We start from the raw sequence: 21,277 nt of genomic DNA on the forward strand, positions 1-21,277 counted from the left end.
GAAGTAAATACAAATAGGATAGGTTTAAAGGTCGAATTACTTCAAAACAACGTGTTAACAACCCAATCATGTTTATTGCTTTGGCATCAATGCCTCAGACCTGCCTTGCTGGCAGTAATAAATCAAGAGTTTTTTTACTTGATTTATCTACACACAATACAATACTTTTAATTTAAAAAATGATTTCATTGCATACAGTGGAGTTCAAACGGTTCAGCCACACATAGTCTGTTATCATTTTTTTAAATGTAATTTCAGTTTTAGCTTTTGCATTACATTTTATTTTATCACCCTGTTCTGAATGTATCCAGATTATGTATATGGCACTGTTATTTTTTTTTCTTGTCATATAAACTAGCAGGTGGATTAACTCCGGTAAAAATCCCTCTGAAGGCCCAAGTACCAAATGCACTGCCCGCCTCTGGAACTCATTCGGTGTTTCCAAATAAATTAAAACATTCCAGTTAGACCTGCACAGTGTTTCCATGTGATTGAAATCTGAATTTATTGAAACATATTCACTGTGTACCTAAAATGATCTGTACATTTAAGAAGTTGCACATTTTTACATTGAGGCCTGTCAAGGTTTACTGCATGCAGAGGCTCGCGCTGCATTAATCCAGACGTCATCAACTCATCTGTTCCACGCTAGTAGATATACAAATGTATTATTTTCCTTAAAACATCTCTTGGGAAAATATTTCTGCTTTTTAAAACACATATTACAGCCATTGTGATGATGAATATATTTTTCATAGCGTCCACAGGTTCAGGCCTCATCTACTGCAGTCTTGCATCGCTCCAAAGAGGCAGACTGCATATTTTCCTTTTAATGAAAGGGCAGGAATCCACATTCAGAGACGCGGATGATGACTCTCCAATCGGGTCCCGACAAGAAATGTAAAGGAAGCAGATGCACGACAGTCTGTGGTTTTTAGTCCCGCTCATACCGTAGCTGTGGCCGTCGTGAGTTTGAGGGCATCCGACAAATTGCGCTGTCGGACCCTGGTGTTGGCGATCAATTCCAAATGGGAATCCGGCACCCATCCACGATGCCGATCGGACAGTCTGGTGCCCTCGACCCAATCTGGGGAAACCCAAAGAGCATTGAGGAAAAATCTCCACCGATTGAAATCAGTTTGAAGGTGAAATGGTCTTACGGTCGCTGCTTTGCTGGTGCACCAGTATGATATCAGCTTTTTCTAACGACAACTCATCCGGCTGCTGGGCCACAAAAGCTCTGATACACTGCATCTGTGGGAAATCTAAAAAGAGACGGGGAAAATAGGTTAAATATAAAAAGAATGACAGGACTCTTAGACCCATGATTTTGTTTTCAAGTTACAAGTAATGAGCTTGGTTAAAAAAATAAATAAATAAAAAAAAGAGGACCACTATATAATTGACAAAAATTTCATAATGAATGCGAGTGTGATTGCATGCTAGGAGTTCACACATGTACAGTATAAATTTGGAGAAATTGTTTCTCGGAATAATTCCTGTAAAGATGAGTCCATTTAGATCAGGTGTGGGCAAACTACGGTCCGGGGATCCACATGTGGCCCGTTAAACGTTTTAATCCGGCCCGCCGAACTTGAAAAAAATTAAATGAATAAACCTTGTTAATGTTTTATTTTCTAAATACTGTGTTTTTTCAAAGATATTTTGTTGTAATGCTTTTGTTCATTTTCATTTAAAATTAAATGTATTTTTTTTCTCCATCCATCTGCTCCTGGTCCGGCCCCTCTGTCAAATTTTAGAACTCATTGTGGCCCGCCAATCAAAAAGTTTGCCCACCCCTGATTTAAATCGTATTCAAGGATCAAAGAAAGCTATTAGACTTTGATTTAAAATAGACTTCATATTTGGTCATTTTACATCAATTACAAGATATTATTCAAGCAAATACTTGTTAAAAGCTTCACAAAAAATAGTCCAAAAAATGTGATTAATCTCAATTAATTACAGATTTGTTTTTATTCATTAGTTAAAAATGTAATCGCTTGACAGCATTAGTTTTTACCATCTCTTCCAGATGCAAGCAATGTAATGAAATTCTAAGTAAATGTACCTAACTACATTGAACAGCCGCAACATTACATTAGACAAGCATGGAAAAAACACAAGAAGGCCGTAGCTCAGATTCAAACCTTGAAACTTAGAACTGCGAGCCAAACATGCTAATCACTACCGCACCATGCCTCCTAAGTGCATGACATAATGAAGAGCAAAATGATGTCCGAAATGGAATCACTTAATCGTGAGACAATCAAACATTCTCACACTATTAAAATCATTAAGAAAGTGGCGGCACTAGCACACCAGGAAACATTCACCTTGCGCGGAGGAAAAATCCACTTCAGGGTGGGGGTGCGAAAGGGCGGATATCCAGCGTAGCTTATCACTCCTGAAGGAAACAAAAAGGCCCCGCCCCCCCCAAAAAATGACTGCATATTCCCTCAGCGACTTAATCACAACATGCGCGCGCCGCCTCTTACTGTGTGTCGGTCCTGAGCAGCAGCGACTTGGGCGACATGTGCAGCCTGAACAGGTTCTTCTGCAGCGAATGAAGTTTGACGCGGCAGTTCTCCACGCGCAGCTCGGCCACGGGGGCGTGGTCGATCACCGTGAATCTGCCGCCTCTGCAAGAAGAGCGTCACGTGACGAGAAAGTACAAGTTCGGGAGGAATGTATATGCGGGTGGATGATCAAGCGCTGATGCGGAACTGAAATGTCGCGCGATTGAATTGTTGACATGCAGTGAGTGAGACCTGAAAATGGAATAGTTTGAATCAGTCGGGAAATATTGAAGAACGGAGGGGGGTAAATATTTAAAATATCTCTTTTTGGGAATTTTAGTGTGAAAAATTTGGCAATTTGAAATAGTTTGACTCAGTAAAGAAATGTGGATATAAATGTTTTGAAAAAAGCGCTTCATTTTGATTTGTGAAGAAATATGGAATGAACAGGTCAATATGTCAAACAGCTCTTAATTTTGGGGAATTAAATTATGAAAATTTGCGACTCTGGGGAATGAGATTAATAGTTCTCCGGATGAAAATTTCGAACGTTGGAATAGAAGGAGGAGGTAAACAAATATGTCAAATCTCCTTTTTTATTCTGTAATTTTATTGTGAAAAGTTGAGGAATGAGGAGGTTTTAAAAAAAATAAATACATAAATAAATAAAATTGAAAAAAATAGGTATGATCTCTTGAATCCAGTGTTTTACCGTGAAAAGAGAATTTAAAATGTGTTCTGAACGAGCAGAATCACGTGACCTTCGGGAGAACATTTTGATAAGACGGACAACATAAAGGTATGCGGAACAGGACCTTGTAAATAATTATTTAAAGTCATGGATGAGTGCATGAATCAGTCATCCAATAAAAGTAAAAAAATGTGGACTCACTCTTTTTGTTGCGAAAGCAGCAGGTAGTCGTTGAAGAGATGCATGTAAATATTCCTCTCCGTGTCCTTGAGGGAGAAATCCATCAGTTCGGTGACCGGTCCCTCCCGTACCAACCTCCGAGACTGACTGATGAGAGGAAGAGTCTGCAACAAGCAAGATCATATTATCAGAATTGATGACCGTTGGGAATTAACCCCCAAAGATCATCCTACAGGTTTGACGTACCCTGCACTCAAAGTCCACCTTGGCACTGAGAGACACCAACGACTCGATGCTTTTCATTTGCGAGATGCTGTCGTTGCTCTCTTGGATCAGCTGGAGGGCACAAGGGGTAACAGTCAACTCAAACTCGTTGCACGTCGCGAATGCAGCGCGATGAAATTCGCTGGAGAGTTACAACCCGTCCAAGACATAAAAAAATGAATAAATAAATAAATAAAAAACTGACCAATTGGGAAGCCTGATAAGACGCCCTAATTTTCTTAGGTGGAAAAAGAAAGAAAGGGGCACAGTATGGGTTTGGAAAAAAAAACTCAGCAAACAGCGACATGGCAAAAAAAAAATATGGAAGATTCGCACACGAGTATCAGGCTTGAGCAAAGGAAGCAGCCCAGACACACTAAGCGGGCGACCACATCCTCCTTCAGCACACCTAGCCTACCACTGACCTACTCGATCTTCGGATTGGCATTAAAAATGGGGGTATAAACTTTGACAGACAAGGAATTTATTTACCTTCTCCAAAAGTCTCAAGGCTTTAATGGCCTGTGTTGCTTCTGGAGTGCCCGCAGTTGTTCTCTTCACGATATTCTGGGAAGAACATAAAAGAGTGTTTGGTCAAGGGAAGGATACAAACTGTTAGAATTTTGTGGCGCAGTTCAGGATTCAAATAAAATCGGGGGGGGGGGAAATATGCCTCGAAAGTCGTGCACTCTGGATTTTAAACAGTTTTAAATGTAGTCTGTTTTATTTTTTATTTTTTTTTACAAAACTTCAAACATACATCCTGAGCACCAAGATGCCACAAAAAATAGTTAAAAAAACCCCAAACACATCAGAAAAGCGCCACAAAATGAACAGCATCGAGAGTTCGGTTCTTCCCCATCACCGGTGTCAAACCCAAGGCCCGGGGGCCAGATCTGGCCCGCAACCTAATTTTATTCGGTCCGCAAAGGGCAAATGTAACTTTCTGTTTCTAGCATATTTTCTTCACTTTTAACAACATTGAGATATGAGATATTGCCATTTATTTGTTACCAATTCTCCCCTTTTAAAATAAATTGAGGAATTGTTGAACAATCGCTTACTGGCTTCTGATTTCAAAACTGGCTTTCCATCAAGTTGTTGAGGGAAACCATAACTCCGATTTGGCCCGCCCACAAAAATGCATTGTTAGAAAGCACAACAAACCCACCTGGACCAGCAGTTTAATTCGTGTAATTCTTTGGAATGGAAGGACAAGGAAGGAACGGAGGGGAAGTCTCTGACAAACGGGACTCCTCTCCAATTTCTCCACGATGCGTTTGAAACCTGGATTCTCATTCCTAAAAGAGTTGAGGAGTTTCAGCAGTGCAAATAAGATCACAATGAAATAATGAAACATTTCATACATGAGTCTCTGGTAGGTGGCGTCCTGATAGGACTGGTTGGTGAGGTAGGGCACATAAACCATCTTGAAGCGCTGGCAGTGGCGAGCGATGATGTCACACACGGTAAAGTGCATGATGTCAGACTCCAGCCGCTCTTCCAGTTTTGACAGGAAACTATGGAATAAAATATCAAATTGAAATGTTTTTCATTTGGGTCTCGTTGCACACTAATCTTTGTGCTCGAGGGCCACTTTCTGTTATCAAAACCGACGGATGGGACGGTTAAAAGCTGAGATTGTACATCATCGTTCTAATTTTAAAATTGGATTTACAATTCATTTAATTGTAACACATTATTAACAATAAAGTAAAACTGTTAAACATTTTTTTCCCCAGATTACATTAGTAGTGCAATTGCTATATAATTTATGACTTTTTTAAATGCATTATTTGTGTTGTTTTTATTAAAAATTAACCAAATGGTTAATAATTTTTTAAAATTATAATCACAAGTTAGATATATATTTTTTATTTATAAGAAGTTTATTTTATTCAATGGATATTTTTAACCAGTTATTAAAATACAAAAATGTTTATGAAATTATATATTTTTATTGTTTTTAGTGTTTTATTATTTGCGATGAATAAATTAGCAGATTCTTTAACAGTTATGCATTAAAACAATATATGGTCTGTAAAATTGTTTAATTTAATAATATTCCTATTATATCTAATTATTATTAATTATGTTTTTAATGTAAATAAATATGAAGAATTATAATATAAATACTTTTGAATTTTACCATCTACAATAAATTGCTTAACCAAATGTTTACTAAATACCAATATATTGATCATGTAGTATTTGACTCATAGTTGTTTAATTACAATCAATTAATTAACCGATTATTTCATAGGATAAATGAATAAAAACAAGTAAATAAACAGCAAAATGAATGCAACAAATATTACAGAACTCTTGTAAATGCAAATGCTCAGTGGGACAGATTAAAGAACAGATTGTGCGTGTGTGGGCCGCGGGCCATATTTTGCCCACCCCTGCTAAAGCTGCATGCCGTCTGACCTGTGGCTGATGGCACGGACGTCGGCCAGTCGGGAAAAGAGCCAATTCCGATCCTGGGTGGTCAGAAGCGCCCCTAGCGTTTTGGACTTGACAAAATGCTCAACGACAATGTCCAGACTGCGACAGTACGACGCCTCCGAGGTCACCACTTCAAATCGCACCTATAAACACAAGAAGAGGAACATGGAACTTCGTGACGAGAATTAGCGCGACTATGACTGATGGCCGCTCTGCCATCGGTGACGTCTTTATGACTTCAACTGGAAATAAAAGTGGAAGTGAGCCCCGTCAATTCCATTGCAGATTTAACCGGTAAAGACAGACTTTAGTTTTCAAATAAATGCTTACGCAACTGCGTCCGCTGCTTGGAGAAGGATGCGGAAAGTCCAGAATTTCTGTAAGATTTTTTTTAGCAGACTGAGTTGTGAGGTAATAACTGATTCATTTTGGTTACGCCCCGTTTAAAGCGAAACATTGGTTGCAGATATGAAATCACGCCAAAAAAAACGCAATCTAGCAGCGCACCTTTTTCTTTTGTTTTCAGTTGCTTTACCAAAGTACTGAAGAAAAATTCCTGAGTTCTGTTCTGTGGAGAGTTTGAGAGGCTTTAAAACCTCTGATGATATAATTGATGTGTTGACATAACTGCTCATGAAATGTTTACTCAATTTTCAAATCAGAGATGCAAAATTAACTTTTATAGATTTTTTTTTTTTTGGTGCGCAAAATTAACTTTTATAGATTTTTTTTTTTTTGGTGCTGATTCGGAATCTGCCCGCATTTTTTTTTTTTTTTTTTTTGCGAGGTTTTCAGTCCAACTTGAGATTCTGAAGGCCCTGGGCAGATTAGATTGCCCCGGCAGCACACAGAGGCTGAAATCTGATTGGACAAAAAAAAAATGAACAGTCAAAATGTAGGTCGGATTTCTTTCCAACCACCTCTTGTTAAAAGCTGCGTTCAAGTGTCGCTTTACCTCCTGCAGCCGCCTCTTGTCCTCCGTGAGATCCTCCAGCTCATTGCTACTTCTGACTCCCGGCAGCTCTCGCCACAGCGTGGCGGACTGCGTGAGTGAGATGGAAAGACGCGGGGACGAGGGCCTGCCCTCGCTCCTCGAGGGCTCGGGCAGAGGCAAGCTTCTCACACTGGTGATGGAACCTGCGTGGGACAGGGAGTGCGGGTGCGGGACCGGGGGCAGTGGCGGGAGAGGTCGGCGAGCCGGAGGCGGCGACGGAGCGGGAGAGGCCGAATTTTCCTCGCTGACCGAGAGGACGTCGGAGCGAGACTGCCGCAGGATTTCAATGTTCTGGGCCGCCTCGCTGTACTGCTGGTAGAGTTGGGCGCGATCTTTTAGAAAATCAGGGCAAGAAGAGGATGTTAGAAAAAAAAAAAAGAAGAGGTACAGGAAGTTAAAGGCAAGAGGCTTGAAAAAAATGTTATTCAAATGTGGTGGCACGTTTCCATTTTGATTATATCTTTAACTTCTTTCAAGGTTTAATGTGAAATTCAACTATTATTCATTATTAACTTTGCACTACTTGTACAAATGTTAGGCGGCTGTATCATAATTAAAAGTGTTTAGAGTAAAATTTTGTTTCCGTTTCACCTTTTCAATACGGTAATGGATTGTTTTGTTTCCTAGTTTGTACTAAGTTATTAATCCAGGAGTTTACGTGTGGCTCTCGCTGCGATAAACAATTTAATTTTGCTCACAGGATGAGTAAATTATCGACGGCCAAAATGCAAATTCAGATTCAGAAAGTAAACCTTGCCACAGATGTTCTTTACGCAGATACTTCTACTCAACCAGCTGGTAAACAACCTCTTTAGTAGAAGCACCTGTGGCTAAAGACAAATTTAGACAGGGTTTACTTTCTGGACCTGAATTTGGCCCCTTTGTCTTATCGGAGGATTTGCATTTTGGCTGGCAATTTAGCAACCTTGCTTCCTAATTTATTACCCATTTACTTATCAACCTATGTCTATATACCTATCTAACTGTCTCTACCTAGTTTGCTAGCTACCGAGCTTACTTATCTATTAAGCTAGCATGCTACATAAACCTACCATTCTATCTCGTTAGCTAGCTACTTACCTACATAGCTAGCAACCTAGATTATTACCCATCTATGTACATATCTATGAAGTTTGCTAGTTACCTAATTTACCTATTTATTAAGCTATAGTTACCTACCCATCGACATAGCTAACTATCTATCTATCTAGCTAGCTAACTATCATTTACACATACTTGCTGGAATGTAAAGTCACAGCTGCAGCTGTTTTTCCCGCAAGTTTGTAGATATGAGTGCTTGCGCAAACCTGCCTTTAGCTCTCAGACACACTCACATATACAATGTGTGAACACACTACACACTTATGCACACTCTCCACTTTTGACAACATCTATGCGAGTCAAGAGCACCCAGGAACGTTTACCTTGTCAAAAAAAAACATTTTCATTTCCATTTGTGTCATTTTGGTGTAAACTGTGTGTGCGGTAAGAGGCGGGGGGTTTTAAGCCAGTATTTCTGCCCAGATGAATCACACACACACTGAAGGGAAATGGGCCAATGCGTCACGCTTTTCCCGTCTGCAGATACACTTCAGAAGACACGTTGCCCCGCCACCCACCAACTTATACGCCCGGTTAAGATTTATTAGGAAATTATCCTGAAAACAAGCGTGGGATGTTTTCTCACTGTGGAGTTCTATTTATTCATCCTTGCACGAGACCAATACGCTAAAACTTAGGTTATGACGTACTGCTGAGATATCCAAGGAATGGAACCACTGGAACATTTGGGCCAAAAATATTAAACCAAGCCAGCCTAAATTAAAGAGGCAAGCAAAAACTAAATACTCCAAGAATGTTGTAATGTACAAAAACAAGACAATAAGTCACACAGATACAAATGTCTATTTGCGAATATCAACTATAACACAAAAGTGTGATATCTTAAAGTATATTCAGCAGATCTCGACTCACATTGGATTTGTTTTAACATGTTTCAGAACGGAAATCAGAGATACTCACTGAAAAATTTGGAATTCCTTTTGCGTCTTCCAATTGTGTCCAAAATGTTCCTGAAGAAACAAAAATCAGTAGTTTGCAATCAAAATGAAATTACTGTTGTTCAGCATCAAGTTAGTATTTTCTCTTCTAAAGTTGACTTTTGGACTCACCTCAGCTCCACCTCTCCCCAGCTTTTACTGCGATCATCCTCATCTGGAAGAAGAACGTGTCCAGTCGTCAAAACATTATACAATAGCATTCCCGCACCAGAGTTCAAATTGGAAATTAAAAAAAATAAATAAATAAATGGTTGAGTAATTGAGTTAGTAGAATGGACTTTGGTGACAGTGACTGATCCAAGCTGCTCAACTTGTACTACTTTTCAGCTCTTGGTTTCCTTCACTGCCTCCACCTCCACTTGTCTCCGCCCACCACCTAACCACAATGTTACCTGTTATGCATGCCGAGCACAATCGAGTAAGAGTGACAGTGAAGAGGAGTGTTCTGGTGAAGTCAAATTGTGAGACGGGACCGTCAGATTTGGCTTTTCAGGGAGGAGGGGGATGTGATAGGACAACAAAATGAGGCTAGATTCTGGAAATGATCATGCAAATCAAAATCAGATGACAATCAGTTATAATACAAGGAGCCCCAAAAAATCATTTAAAATGTGACTGAGAAAACAAAATTCAAAAGGCTTCAAGTTGATAATTCTCAAAATAGAGTGGAGGGAAGTGTATATTAAAGGAGTTTTCTTGGGTGTCTGTACTCTACTTGAGCAATAATCGTCCGACAAACTACATAACTAACCGTAACCTGGTAAAGTTAACCACGTTTGGTTTTTTGAGATCTTGGACTCTTACAAAGTGTTTAAAAAAATGGACCTTACCTTGAAGAATGTAAACCATCCGAAAAAAATATTCGCCATCATCCCACAGATGGACTCACCCCATCAAAACGGGTAATTTCATCAAAAAAGTAAACTAGAGAATTTGGTCGGTGGGGTTTCTGGACAAAATGATGTCACAGAAATGTTAAGGCACATCGGAACTGCTTTAACTCGAAAAAAATCTGAAGAGTCCTGTAAACTTAATTATCAAATTTTAGATACTTCAACGTTAGATACCAAAGTTATGTCACATTTTTTGGGGACACCTTCTATATTGCATCATTTGAGAAAACAGGGGGGGGGGGGAGTGCTGATTGGCGAGCTGAGAACCAAAACATCAGAATCAGGGACTGCCTCCTCTTTGGTTACCTGATGTCGTGAATATTCGAGTTCTGCGATCCCTCGCAACACCTTCCTCCTCTTCCACTTCTATAAGCACCACGTTTCTTCTCTCGGTGGTTTTACGGATGCCCCGTCTCCTCAAACGGGCCTCCGGACCCAAATCCCGGAAACTGCTGGTCATCGTCAGTTTCCTCGCTTCCGGGACTGCTCCATCTGTGCTACACTCATCTGTTTCTGATTCGACACTTGATAAGCCCTGACCCTCTGGAAAAGCCGTTTCCTCATCCTCTCTCTCTCCTTCTACCTCAAACAACTCTTCACCTTCCTCATCCTTCTCATTTCCCTCTATGGAGGGCACGAGGAGATCTGACTGAGACTGATAATTGAGAATGGGGCAGCTGCTAGGCTTGTACAACGTGTTGCTTACACACAAATACATCTCCATTTCCTTCTGTCTATTGGCCTCGTTCTCAGTCTCGGACTTTTTTACGTCTGCCGCCTCAACCATTTTCACGTCAACAGCTACCGTCTCTGAATCGACATCAGACTGCGGTTCAGACTCTTTATCCACTGCGGGGTTTTGATCCTCCTTCCCTTCTGTGTCTAACAATGTGTCAGCATGAGTGTATGCGGATGTGTCAGCATGCAATGCTGAGAGCTGGTCAGCATGCATGTCTTGCTGGTCCTGCCCCATACCTCTCAGACCCTCCACCTCCAAAGGCTCTTCCTCCTCCAGGTCCGGCTCAGGGTCGGAGTGCGGCTCGTCCTCTCTCAAGCTACGGAGGCGCATCTCGGCCGCCCCCTGCGCAACATCGTCCAGTAGGCTCGCCTCGGTCGGCGCGAGTTCTTGTTCCTCGGAGCTGGGGTCCTCTAATACGTCCTCTCCCGAGTGTCCCAGGATCTCTCGTACCACGTTTTTGGCCCACTTAAGATGAGGGGCTTGCGAATGGCGCTTAGGCTCCTCAGACATACTCCACGCACCGCTCATTCGGATCCGAATGGCCTCTTTCTCTTCAGGGCTCATCGCTTCAACGTTAAGCCCTTCTAGAGCAGGAAGAATTTGCTCAAAAGTGACCTGAGACTGGACATCGGCGTAAGGATTCCTCGGCAGCGCAGAGACTCCTTTCCTCGCTTCAATTTCTTTACTTTTTTCCCTCCACTTCATGAGGAGTCGTTCAGTCTGTGAGTCCCGTTTGAAAGGGCCGATTTCGGCATACGGGTGCTCGGCTTTCCCCGCTCTCATTTTTTGATTGTCTTGTGGAGAAAATGTTTGTTGGCTGTCCTCTGCACACCTGTTGCTGTCGCTGTCAGCGTCCGGCTGGCTGTTCATCACATGCTCATCATTCCCCCTCGGTGAGGGACGCAGGTCATCTAGAGGCTGCCAGCTGACATCATCGCTGCTGCGTTGAAGACTTTCGGAAAGGAGGTTGTGTCTTTCGTCATCCTCCTCCTGCTGCTCAGCGAGTGACGGCGACATCCTGTCAGACTTGGGTTGCGTTAACGTTTGCCCGATCACGCAAAAGACGTACTTGGGCTTCTTTTCCCTCCCGGCGACTTCCTCCTCATTATCATATTCCTCCCTCATCTGTTGCTCATGGCCTGGAGTAGCGCGAGCGTCGCTTGCATTCGAACCCTCCCAAAAGTCCTGACAGTCCAGAAACTCCTCTGGCTCGTCCTCGTCGTCACCTCCGCTCGAAACAGTCACAAAGCCATCCTCTCCTGAGAGCATTCGGTCTCTGTGTGGCCTCCCCCCTATCTCACTTCCCCTTTCGCTCTCCTCGCTGTTGCTCTCTCTGTCTTCATCCTTCTGCCAGCTTACCCTCATGCCTCCATCGCTGCCAGACAATTGATCTAACTCCCCCCTGACCTCCTCTTCTCCGTCTAAACTCAACCCCTCCCGTCTCCAACTTTCAACACGTCCTCCTTGCGCTTCTCTCTCCTCTTCTCGCCTCCACTCTTTCCACTTGACGGGGCTCTCTCTGTCTAAAAAGTCATCCTCCAGAGACGATTCTTTGCTATTCCTGCCCCTTTGTGGTTCTAACCACATCCGTCTCTGCTCCGGCACACAGGCTGCCACCTCATTTCTGTCTATCTCACTTCTCCTTTGCTCATCTCGCTTTCCTGGCTGCGCACTCCTCCTGTCGTCCCGTTCGCTTTCCTTCCCCAACTCCCTCCCTTCTGAGCCGTCTCTGCCTCGCCTGCGTCGTGCGTCTTTGTCCATATCGCCGCTCCACTCGCCACTACTCTGAGATCTCGGCGAGGCCCCAGAGGCCACCTCCTTGAGAGATGTGTCATCCCACCTAGGGTCAGCCTCTCTTTCCTGTCTTGGCCTTTCCTTCCTCGGCCCGTGCACCCTGTAGTACTGCTCCTCACCCCTGTCACCAGACCGTCTTCCCTCCTCCCATGCTACACTCCCGTCGAGCTCCCTACGTCGCCCCCGGTTCCTCTCCTCCTCCCTCCCGACACGGTCTGCCTCTCTGTTTCTGTGCCTGTGTCTGTCAGGCTCTCTTGCCGAGCTACCCTTGCTGTCTCCCTCACTTCTACTGTGTTGATATGTCAACCCATCCCGTTCTCGGCTGTCCCTCGCTTTTTCCCGCCTTGTTTCTCGTTCGTCACTGTCTCCCTCGCTCCTTGTACCCCTTCCTCCGGCTCTCCTGTGGCTCCTTTCTTGCTCCTGATGGTCTGGATGCTTTCCCCTATCCCTTCGACTGTGCGGTGAGGGGTTCCTGGCCTCCCTGCCTCCCATGTTTTCCCATCTCCTCGCTGGATCTCTCTCTTTCGTGTCCCTCGAGGCCCCTGACTCTAGGTCTCTCCTTTTGTCTCGCAGAGGACGGTCGGGCTCTTGATACCTTTGCCTGGATTTTTCATAGTTTCTCCATTGGCCTCTTTCCCGCTCCCTTTGCTGAGCTCGCTCTCTTTCGTGGTCCCAGCCAACGGTTTCGGTCCTTCTCGGCTTGTCTCTTTGGTGCCTCTGCTCACGTCCTTCATCTCGTTCACGACTTCTTATTCTGGGAAATGTGTCACCTTTCTTCAAGCCCCATTCCATCGTCCTCTCAAAGTCCCTTTCTATATTTGACAGCGGTCTTCCATTTTTCCTTTCATCCTCTTGCCTCTTTTCTTGGCCAGCCTCCCGCTGCCTGATTTTTGGGCCTCTGTCTTGCTCGTAGTATCTCTCACGGGGGTCTTTATCTCTGTACCTGGACTTGTCTTTCACTTTCTCCACTTCCCGAACCCTCCGTTCCTCTTCCTCCCGTCTGCTTTCCCACTCTGACTGGGCAGTCATGGCTGGCCTCGGACTGGGATCCCTGGAGAGTCGTCCGCCTGGCTGAAGCTTTCGGTCACACGTCTTTATATTTGACAAATTGTCAAAGAGGGTGCAATTTGGCCTTTTGGTCCCCATGGCACCATAATTTGAAGAACCTTAAAGACAATTCACACAGTTGAGTCACAAAGTCATTCAAATCAAAAGACAAGTTGCCGTGTCAGCTTATATAATGAAGTACAAACAAAGACTTTGCAACAAGTTTTGCTCCAACAACTTGAGAGCACTGTGCCGGTTTCATCCAGTTTTATGCCTCACGCTTACAGAACTGAATGATACAAAGTAACTTCATGCATTCTGCCTCCAGTTTACCGAGCAAAAATGAAGACACAAGCCCGAGAGAGAAGAAAAGGTGACACCCTCCCACAGTTGGCTAAGAATGCAGCACAAACCTGCAAAGCGCAGCATACCAAACGAGGCCTAAAGTACGCAAGCGCCTGTTACACATAGGCACGGCATTTAACATGTAAGTCACGACCGAATAAAATCCTTGCACCGGTCCAGAAAAACACTCACAGTGGTGTTGATGTGAAAAATCCCAAGAATGGAGAAGCCACTCACCTGAATGTGAAGTCGTGGGGAGAGCTGGTCTCCCCCGTGGTCCAAATCAGCTCTCAAGCATGGGGATTGCACAACACCCAAGTATGCATTCTCTGCTTTCACATTGTCCTAGGTGACTTATTCAATCTCAAAGATATTTCCCAAATGAAAGCACTTATCTAACGCTAGTGAAAAAGCCCAATGTTTACGCCTGAACTCTCCTCCACTTTCTCGCTGCCTGCTCTGGCTCTCCCCACCTCCTTCCTTCTTCAAATTCCCAAACAAGTCTCAACAGATTGACACTTATCTTTCCCCTCCTCCTTCAACCCCCTCGTGCCTTGTTAGCCTCCATAAGTCGCTGTCACTGAACTTTTTTTCTCATAAATCAAATACAAATTTTGCAGGGTCTGGTCCAGTTCTTTGGCTTCTCTCCCCTCCCCTTAGCCGCGGCATGAAAGTCCCAGGAATAAAAGTACACAAGTCGCTGGCTGTGCTGTCCTGCCCCATTCTTCTTTTACCACACACAGGAAGTACACCTCCTTGGTGTTTCTGGCTCGAGCAGCTGATTGGTGGATGCAGGGTAGCCGGGTGTGGCTGCACAACACACACACACACGCACACACACACCCCCACACACACACAGGTAGGTAAGGTGATAATGGCGCGGGGGAGGGGAGAAAGTCTCATTGAGGCCTTGAAAAATAACGCTTGCATTCCCAAGAGTGGTATTCGGGAGAAGGAGAAAGAAAAACACGGACTTTGAAATAATTGAAAAATAGATTATGCAATCACAGAGGGGGGGGGGCACTGCAAGGGTGTCAACCGCATTAGCTTTGCTGCTTTGTTTGTGATTAAAAATGACTTGTTTTAATTTCAAATGTAACTTTAATTCCATTTAATTTATTTGAACACGTATATGGATACAAATAGCAAACACGCAAACCACGAGGCACACAAATAGGTCTTGATGCATTTTATTGCAAATTGAGTTTTCTATTGTTCTTATCATTATCGACATATTTTGAAACGTTCTGCGTTTTCTTTCTCCACAGGAAAATTCCTTGTTAATGTTGCACGCATTCTTGGCAATAATCCTGATTGTGATAGATTGATGCTGATGCACAACCAGAGCTGACATATTTTTGTTGGAAGGCTAGACGAGACTATATTTGTTTAATTCTTGAGGATCATAAATTGTGCAGCTGTGGCCCTGCGCGCTGCATTTAGAAACTAACATTTTTGGAAGAATTGTTCCCCTAAGGAAATGCATTCAGTTGCTGCTGAAGAGGCTTACATGGTCATTTTTTTGTTGGGGGCACAACTGTTCATCAAACTAAGCTCTTTGTTTCTGATTGGTCCACCACAGGATTCGGACTTTTGTCCCATTCACAATGATTGGTGATAAATGAGATGAGACTTTCAAGATAGTTTCAAAAGAACACCGGTGTTAATCTCAAACAGCCAACTGAGTATCAGTTTATCAGCTGATGTTGCCATTTCAAGACAACATTACTGTGGCTTGCTGACTTGATTAAATGTAGAAATAAATGGCATTCATTCATTTACTGGAAATAGTTTGAGGATACATGGAATGTTTAAAGCATCAATGTAGATTTGTTGCAGAAATCAAGGAAAATAACTGTTTGAATTGATGAAAAAAAAATCTAGAGCCAAACATTAAGCAACCCTCAGGAACAAATACATGAGCTTGTAAAAGTGATATGCTGGGGGTAAAAAATGAGGACAGATGCATTGTTGAGAGGACTTGATGGTTGTTTTTAACAACACTGAATGTAACATATATATTTTCCAACATTTATTATAGTATACAAACTTGAATGTTTGAATACGGTCTCTGTATCTGGCGTACCTTGACCAAGACAATGGGTAAGCAGATTTATGTTTTCTTCTCGGTGCACTATATCTAAATCCATAAAAGAAAACAAATGGTGTGAGCTTTTTTTTCCATCATGCCAATCAAAACGGGTTTTGCATATAATTGACAGTAAAAAAAACAAAAACCAATTGCAAACATATTATATTTCCCACTACACTTTTTTTACTTAAAGGAGTTGAACCATATCTTCCTCAGTCTTTATTGACACTACATAATTGGAAACAGTAGTAAAATCATTTTTTGCCACCTCTAGTGAAAACCATTCTAAAAATAAATTATTCAAAAAAGTGCCCATTTTACTCCCCCCAGCATGAGCCGTTTCTATCGTTTCACGACGCTTCCGGTCAGCTGACAAGGTGTACACGCTCTAGCGCCTGTCATTGGCGTCTTCTGTCACGTGACGTCATGTTTAGTTTCACTTCCGTACCCTGCTAACCGTTCTGTTTGCATCACTTTAGCCGGTCGGGTGACGTTTAAAACATTTCCCGCAAGGAAATAATCTACCTACCAAAGCAGACAAGGCGTTTGAAGCCGTGTGTAATAATGCGATTTATATGACTTAAGGACAAACGTGAAGCAACGTGTCCGTTAAAGTCAACCAGGAAGTGGCGTTTACGCTGCATCGCTTATACGCTTCAGTAACTGGCTGCTGGGACGCGAAACTGCTTAAAGTAGAAATCATGCAGGTACGTTAACGATCAGGCCCGCTCTCACTTGATCCTTGTTTGCTAAGTTTAACATACATAACATGCTTTTTGCCAGCACGTTCGGAAGCCAATGCGACTATTGGCGATTGCAGCTTAAGTGTTTGTTTACTAATTGAAAATAGATGCACAAGTACATCGTTTGCTTAAATCATCCCATGGGATGTTTGCCCATTGAAGGTCTGTATTATCATTAATAACCATACGATATCATCAAAGTAGCTGTTTAAAGATTTTAAATGCCACATTGTGGTGTCCATCAATATGAACTTGAAATCAATAGCTGACTTTATCCACCCGGGACTGGTCACCAACCAATCACAGAACAGCTTTGGATTAATGTCATCAAGTGATTATTGTTTTTTTTTTTGTATTGCCGTTTTACAGGTGTTGACGCATCCTATCGGAAGCTGTCTCTTGCTGTGGACACTGGTGGTTCAGCTGGTCCTGCGAGGGAGTGGAGTCCACGCGGACGACCCCACCAACAACTGTAAACTCACATTTGAGTCCGAGTCGGAGCGGAAAGTCCTTCGGCGAATCGAGCCGCTCTGTCGCAGGAAGTAAGTCGTAGCCCAGACGGACGTCCACGAGCAATGTAAAGGTTGATTAACGCAAATCTCCCCTCACGACAGCTTCACAGCAGAGGCCAAGGTGGGAGAAAACAAGTACTCGTATGTTTTCCAGTTGTGCGGCGACGCGGGCGGTGTTCCCGGAGCCGGCGTCATTCAAGTGGAAGGCCAGAAAACGGAGAAGAAAGTAACGGTGATCGGCATGTACAACGCAACCGAAGTCATCGGAGGAAGTGAGATGCTGTTTCTAATACATAGGACTACAATAACGTAACTTATATTTGACCACAAGCAGCAGCAGCACAGGAATGGAACAGACAACAATTCTCACAGGCGTAGATTCTTTATCCTCCGAAACAAAACGATATTAGTATTAAAGCTTTGTGCTTCATCATGAAATCTACATATTGGTTGTCTGTGCTTATTTCTTTTTTTTTTTCTTGACACTCCTCCACAGGTGACTATGTGTGGCTGCTCTACGGCAACGGAGAAAAATACGACACTCATTGTTCCCAGGAACAGAGGAAAGCCATCCTGATGGTTTTTTGCAACCGGAATTTGGACGTGGTGAGTAGGTAGATTCAGAAGACAAAATAAGAAAAAAAACTTGTGTCTCTCCCATCTTAGGAATGTCTGCCAGCTTCTTGCTACCACACGACACAAAACACCAAAGATGGGCTAAAGAATAATATTTGTGTCACAATGTCACAAACCTTGAGGCAATGGATATTTTAAACACAAAAGCTGCAGCAGCACATGTAGACAGAATTATTTTTTTTTTTCTTGTAATTCTTTCTCTTCTATTTCCAGGGCCAGCTAGAGGTGGTGCAAGAGAACAGAGAACGGGAGCAGAACTGCTTCTACCTGTTCAAGCTTGAGTCCAGTGCCGTGTGTCCGCCTCTTGAATACAAGCTCAGCACCGGCTCCATCGTGCTCATTGTGTGAGTACATCGCAGGACGTGATGTAGTACACTTAGCTCCAGCGATGCCAATGTCGGTACTTGTACTCTGTACTCGAGTGGAAGTAAAGATACTTGTGTTTAAAAAAAATACAAATAAATGGATTCAATCGCTTGATTTTATCTCTGTATTTAATTTTTTTCTTAAACGTTTTGAAGAGTCTTTCCACCATTTCTTATTCTCATTTCCTTTTCCAGCGCATTTTGCCTCCTGGCGGTTTACCTCATTGGAGGTTTCCTCTACCAGCGGCTCATCGTGGGGGCCAAAGGCATGGAGCAGTTCCCCAATTATGCTTTCTGGACGGAAGTCGGCAATCTCTCTGCGGTAAATCCAACTCGTAATCGCTGTGGACGTTGTAGCAATCAACTACAGCTTGAAATTGTGTGACTGCTGAAGGTAGATGCACATGTGTTGGTCCTATTTTTTTGTTTTAATCTACTTAATTTATCGCGCCTAATGACTTCCACGTTTTCCATTCAATTCAAATCATTCCGTTTTCAAAATTTTCGAAAATTTCACGCCATCCAGGGAATTTTTCAACTTTTGCACAATTTTACATTTTTCACCCATTCAATTATGAGACGTTCAACAAAATAGATTCATATCTTTTTAATTCCAAATTCTAAATGTTCTGCTCATTCAATTGACCTTGGGAACAATTTGCAAAAATGCCAAACATAAGTTCCCATATTCAGACATTTTCGACATTATTGCCTCCTTGGCAATTTCAAATCATTCCAACTTGAACATGTTCAACTCATTCCAGCCAACATGTCAACCTTTCACATTCCCCTATTTTTCCCAGTTTCAAATCGAAGCAGAAAATAGAAGTTTTTACAAAATCCAATAAATTTTCATTATTCAAAAAAATATTTTGAAATTTTACATTTTAAAAAGTTCTATTTTCCCATACAGCATTCCAGCATTCACAAGCAATTTCTCCAGAAATCCTCTCATTTACTAACGTACTGTCCACAATCCGCTCCCCAGGACGGTTGCGACTTTGTGTGCCGCTCACGGGATCGAGAGGAGCCGCCGACGTACACGGGTGTGTCCACGGAGCCCTTGGACGACGAGCCCGAAGAGAGAGACGACCACCTGTTACCCATGTGACCTCGCCTCCATCATCAGCTTTTTCACTCTGTGACTTTACCGACAGCTTTGATGAAACCGCTTGTAGGCAAACTCAGTTTCCGTTTTGAGTGTGCGTTCATATGCCGTACAGGCCCCCTCCCTCACGCGCACCTCGTTTGTTACCTCGTTGGCTGGTAAACAAATGAGCGATTCGTCTGTTTACCGTGAGATTTCTTCTCAAGGAATCTGCAGGAATGTTAGTTTCGACGTGTTCAACCCGATACAATTTATTTTTCTTTCTTTTTTTTTTTTTTCTTTTTTTTTTTGCTGATGTCATAGAATGTTATATATAGGTTAGAAAACACTGCGGCTCCTTTAAACTTTAGTTTGGGACTGGTTACATAATATATATGTTAATTTTAGTGTTGGCAGGGCTATTGTTTAAACGCTTTCACTTCACCTATCGTCACAAACTGTTGTGGTTAATTTATGACCTACAGATGTAATGTATGAATAAAACAACCGTTAATAAATCTAAAAAAAATCCCCTGACATCTCTTGAAAAGAAAATGTATGCAGCTGTATGTTGTCAGAAACTACATATGTGTGAATATATTTTGATAAAATAAATGCACTTTTACTGCAAATGACCAAAGTTGATAGAAAAAGCAATTTAATTACAGTTGGTAGATGATGTCGAGGGACAGCCAATGAAATAAAACAAAAACTTATGTCTTTTTTTTTTTGTTTGTTTCTGCATTCATCTAATTTATTTCAAAATCTTTACAATTTGACCACTTGCCCTGTATTGTACACACTGTACGTGTACTCATCGTTGAATAAATGAAGCTTTAAGAACTTGTTGGAAAATAAGCAGAATTTCCTAAATATGTCATTTATCGCTTTATTTGCATCAAATTCATTCTTTTTGTTTAATTTCTTTGACATTATTTGCTAATCTATAGAATCCTGGATCACAATCTGGAATTTGTCAACCCGTAGTTGGGAAGAATGGGTTGTGCAAGTCACAGCAGGTTGTACTTTTTGTGATTCCAATCTGTGTGGATGTTTTCTGTATGCAGTGGTGTTGGAATAAAAAACACATTTCATGCTTGTTCTTTTTAAATCAACATGGGATGATTTTTTTCCTATTTGATGAAATATAACTAAGATCAGTTGCTTTCGTGGATATGTTACCAGAATTAGTCCGGAAGTCCGAACGACACGAAATATTTATTTGATTAAAATCAATAATACGAAAATTGTATAATAAAGTATGTTAATGTCAATTAGTCAGTGATAGATTATTAATGCTCCATAATTTAGCACTCCCACATAAACAGCAGTTTACTGGTTGCATCTGTTAATCAAAGTTTTACATGATTTTGTTTGCGTAACAGAAAATTACGAGCACTAGGGCTGTGCAATTGAAATTCAATTTTGATTATTAAACGCAACAATTGCAAAATTAGCATAATCGTAAAAACGGTTATGTGCAGTGTATATTATGTATATAACATTGTTAGAAGTGATTTTATGTCTAATACTATAGTGTATACTTGAGTTCAAAATTTGAGCCTTCTGTTGAAATTGTTTTTTTTTTTTAATTTTGCAAGAGTTATATGGCAAGTGTATAGCAAGTAAGTTTCTTTACACAAGAAAATCATATGCATAATTATACATTTGCGCCTCTTTTTTTTATTATTTTAAGATGAAATATATTAGATTTGGTTTTAAGTTTATATATATATATATATATATATATATATATATATATATTTATTTATTTCGTACTAAAAAATAATAATCGTTTGAATAATCGTGATTTGAATCTGTACTAAAATAATCGTGATTAATATTTTTTTTTTATAATTGAGCAGCCC

General features: G+C 41.8%; 2 protein-coding genes across 3 annotated transcripts; one reads left to right on the forward strand and one right to left on the reverse strand.

The window, feature by feature from the left end:
• Nucleotides 1-244: 244 nt before the first annotated feature.
• arhgef5 (Rho guanine nucleotide exchange factor 5) lies at nucleotides 245-14,741 on the reverse strand. 2 transcript variants are annotated; one of them, XM_088307211.1, is made up of 15 exons: nucleotides 14,212-14,741; nucleotides 10,356-13,748; nucleotides 9,268-9,310; nucleotides 9,119-9,168; nucleotides 7,058-7,428; nucleotides 6,085-6,245; nucleotides 5,022-5,174; nucleotides 4,826-4,955; nucleotides 4,147-4,221; nucleotides 3,637-3,726; nucleotides 3,412-3,554; nucleotides 2,499-2,642; nucleotides 2,337-2,407; nucleotides 1,161-1,265; nucleotides 245-1,087 (listed from the first exon to the last, which is right to left on the reverse strand). In XM_088307211.1, exons 2-15 carry the CDS (start codon nucleotides 13,726-13,728, stop codon nucleotides 945-947), a joined length of 5,052 nt encoding a protein of 1,683 aa, XP_088163337.1. In that variant the 5' UTR covers nucleotides 13,729-13,748; nucleotides 14,212-14,741; the 3' UTR covers nucleotides 245-944. The 2 variants fall into 2 exon arrangements, with proteins under 2 accessions (XP_088163337.1, XP_088163338.1); XM_088307212.1 differs by having other exon boundaries at nucleotides 246-1,087; nucleotides 11,025-13,748; nucleotides 14,212-14,740.
• Nucleotides 14,742-16,479: 1,738 nt separating this feature from the next.
• Nucleotides 16,480-20,524, forward strand: m6pr (mannose-6-phosphate receptor (cation dependent)). The gene is made up of 7 exons (XM_088306866.1): nucleotides 16,480-16,773; nucleotides 17,179-17,351; nucleotides 17,424-17,593; nucleotides 17,818-17,927; nucleotides 18,171-18,301; nucleotides 18,518-18,644; nucleotides 19,311-20,524. Exons 1-7 carry the CDS (start codon nucleotides 16,768-16,770, stop codon nucleotides 19,431-19,433), a joined length of 840 nt encoding a protein of 279 aa, XP_088162992.1. The 5' UTR covers nucleotides 16,480-16,767; the 3' UTR covers nucleotides 19,434-20,524.
• Nucleotides 20,525-21,277: the final 753 nt, after the last annotated feature.

The sequence above is a fragment of the Idiotropiscis lumnitzeri genome, chromosome 10 (assembly GCF_059441095.1).
Source record: "Idiotropiscis lumnitzeri isolate Australia: NSW breed Sydney's pygmy pipehorse chromosome 10, RoL_Ilum_1.0, whole genome shotgun sequence".
Classification (NCBI taxonomy): Eukaryota; Metazoa; Chordata; class Actinopteri; order Syngnathiformes; family Syngnathidae; genus Idiotropiscis; species Idiotropiscis lumnitzeri.

Excerpts from the sequence above, each read along its gene's own strand:
- m6pr (XM_088306866.1), top strand. Across the intron at positions 17,352-17,423 it reads GAGCCGCTCTGTCGCAGGAA|CTTCACAGCAGAGGCCAAGG; the intron begins GTAAGTCGTAGC and ends CCCTCACGACAG. Across the intron at positions 17,928-18,170 it reads GCAACCGGAATTTGGACGTG|GGCCAGCTAGAGGTGGTGCA; the intron begins GTGAGTAGGTAG and ends TTCTATTTCCAG.
- arhgef5 (XM_088307211.1), bottom strand. The coding sequence starts at position 13,728 with ATGGGGACCAAAAGGCCAAATTGCACCCTCTTTGACAATTTGTCAAAT. Across the intron at positions 7,429-9,118 it reads AAGGAATTCCAAATTTTTCA|ATCGCGCCCAACTCTACCAG; the intron begins GTGAGTATCTCT and ends ATTTTCTAAAAG. Across the intron at positions 2,408-2,498 it reads CTGCTCAGGACCGACACACA|GAGTGATAAGCTACGCTGGA; the intron begins GTAAGAGGCGGC and ends TGTTTCCTTCAG.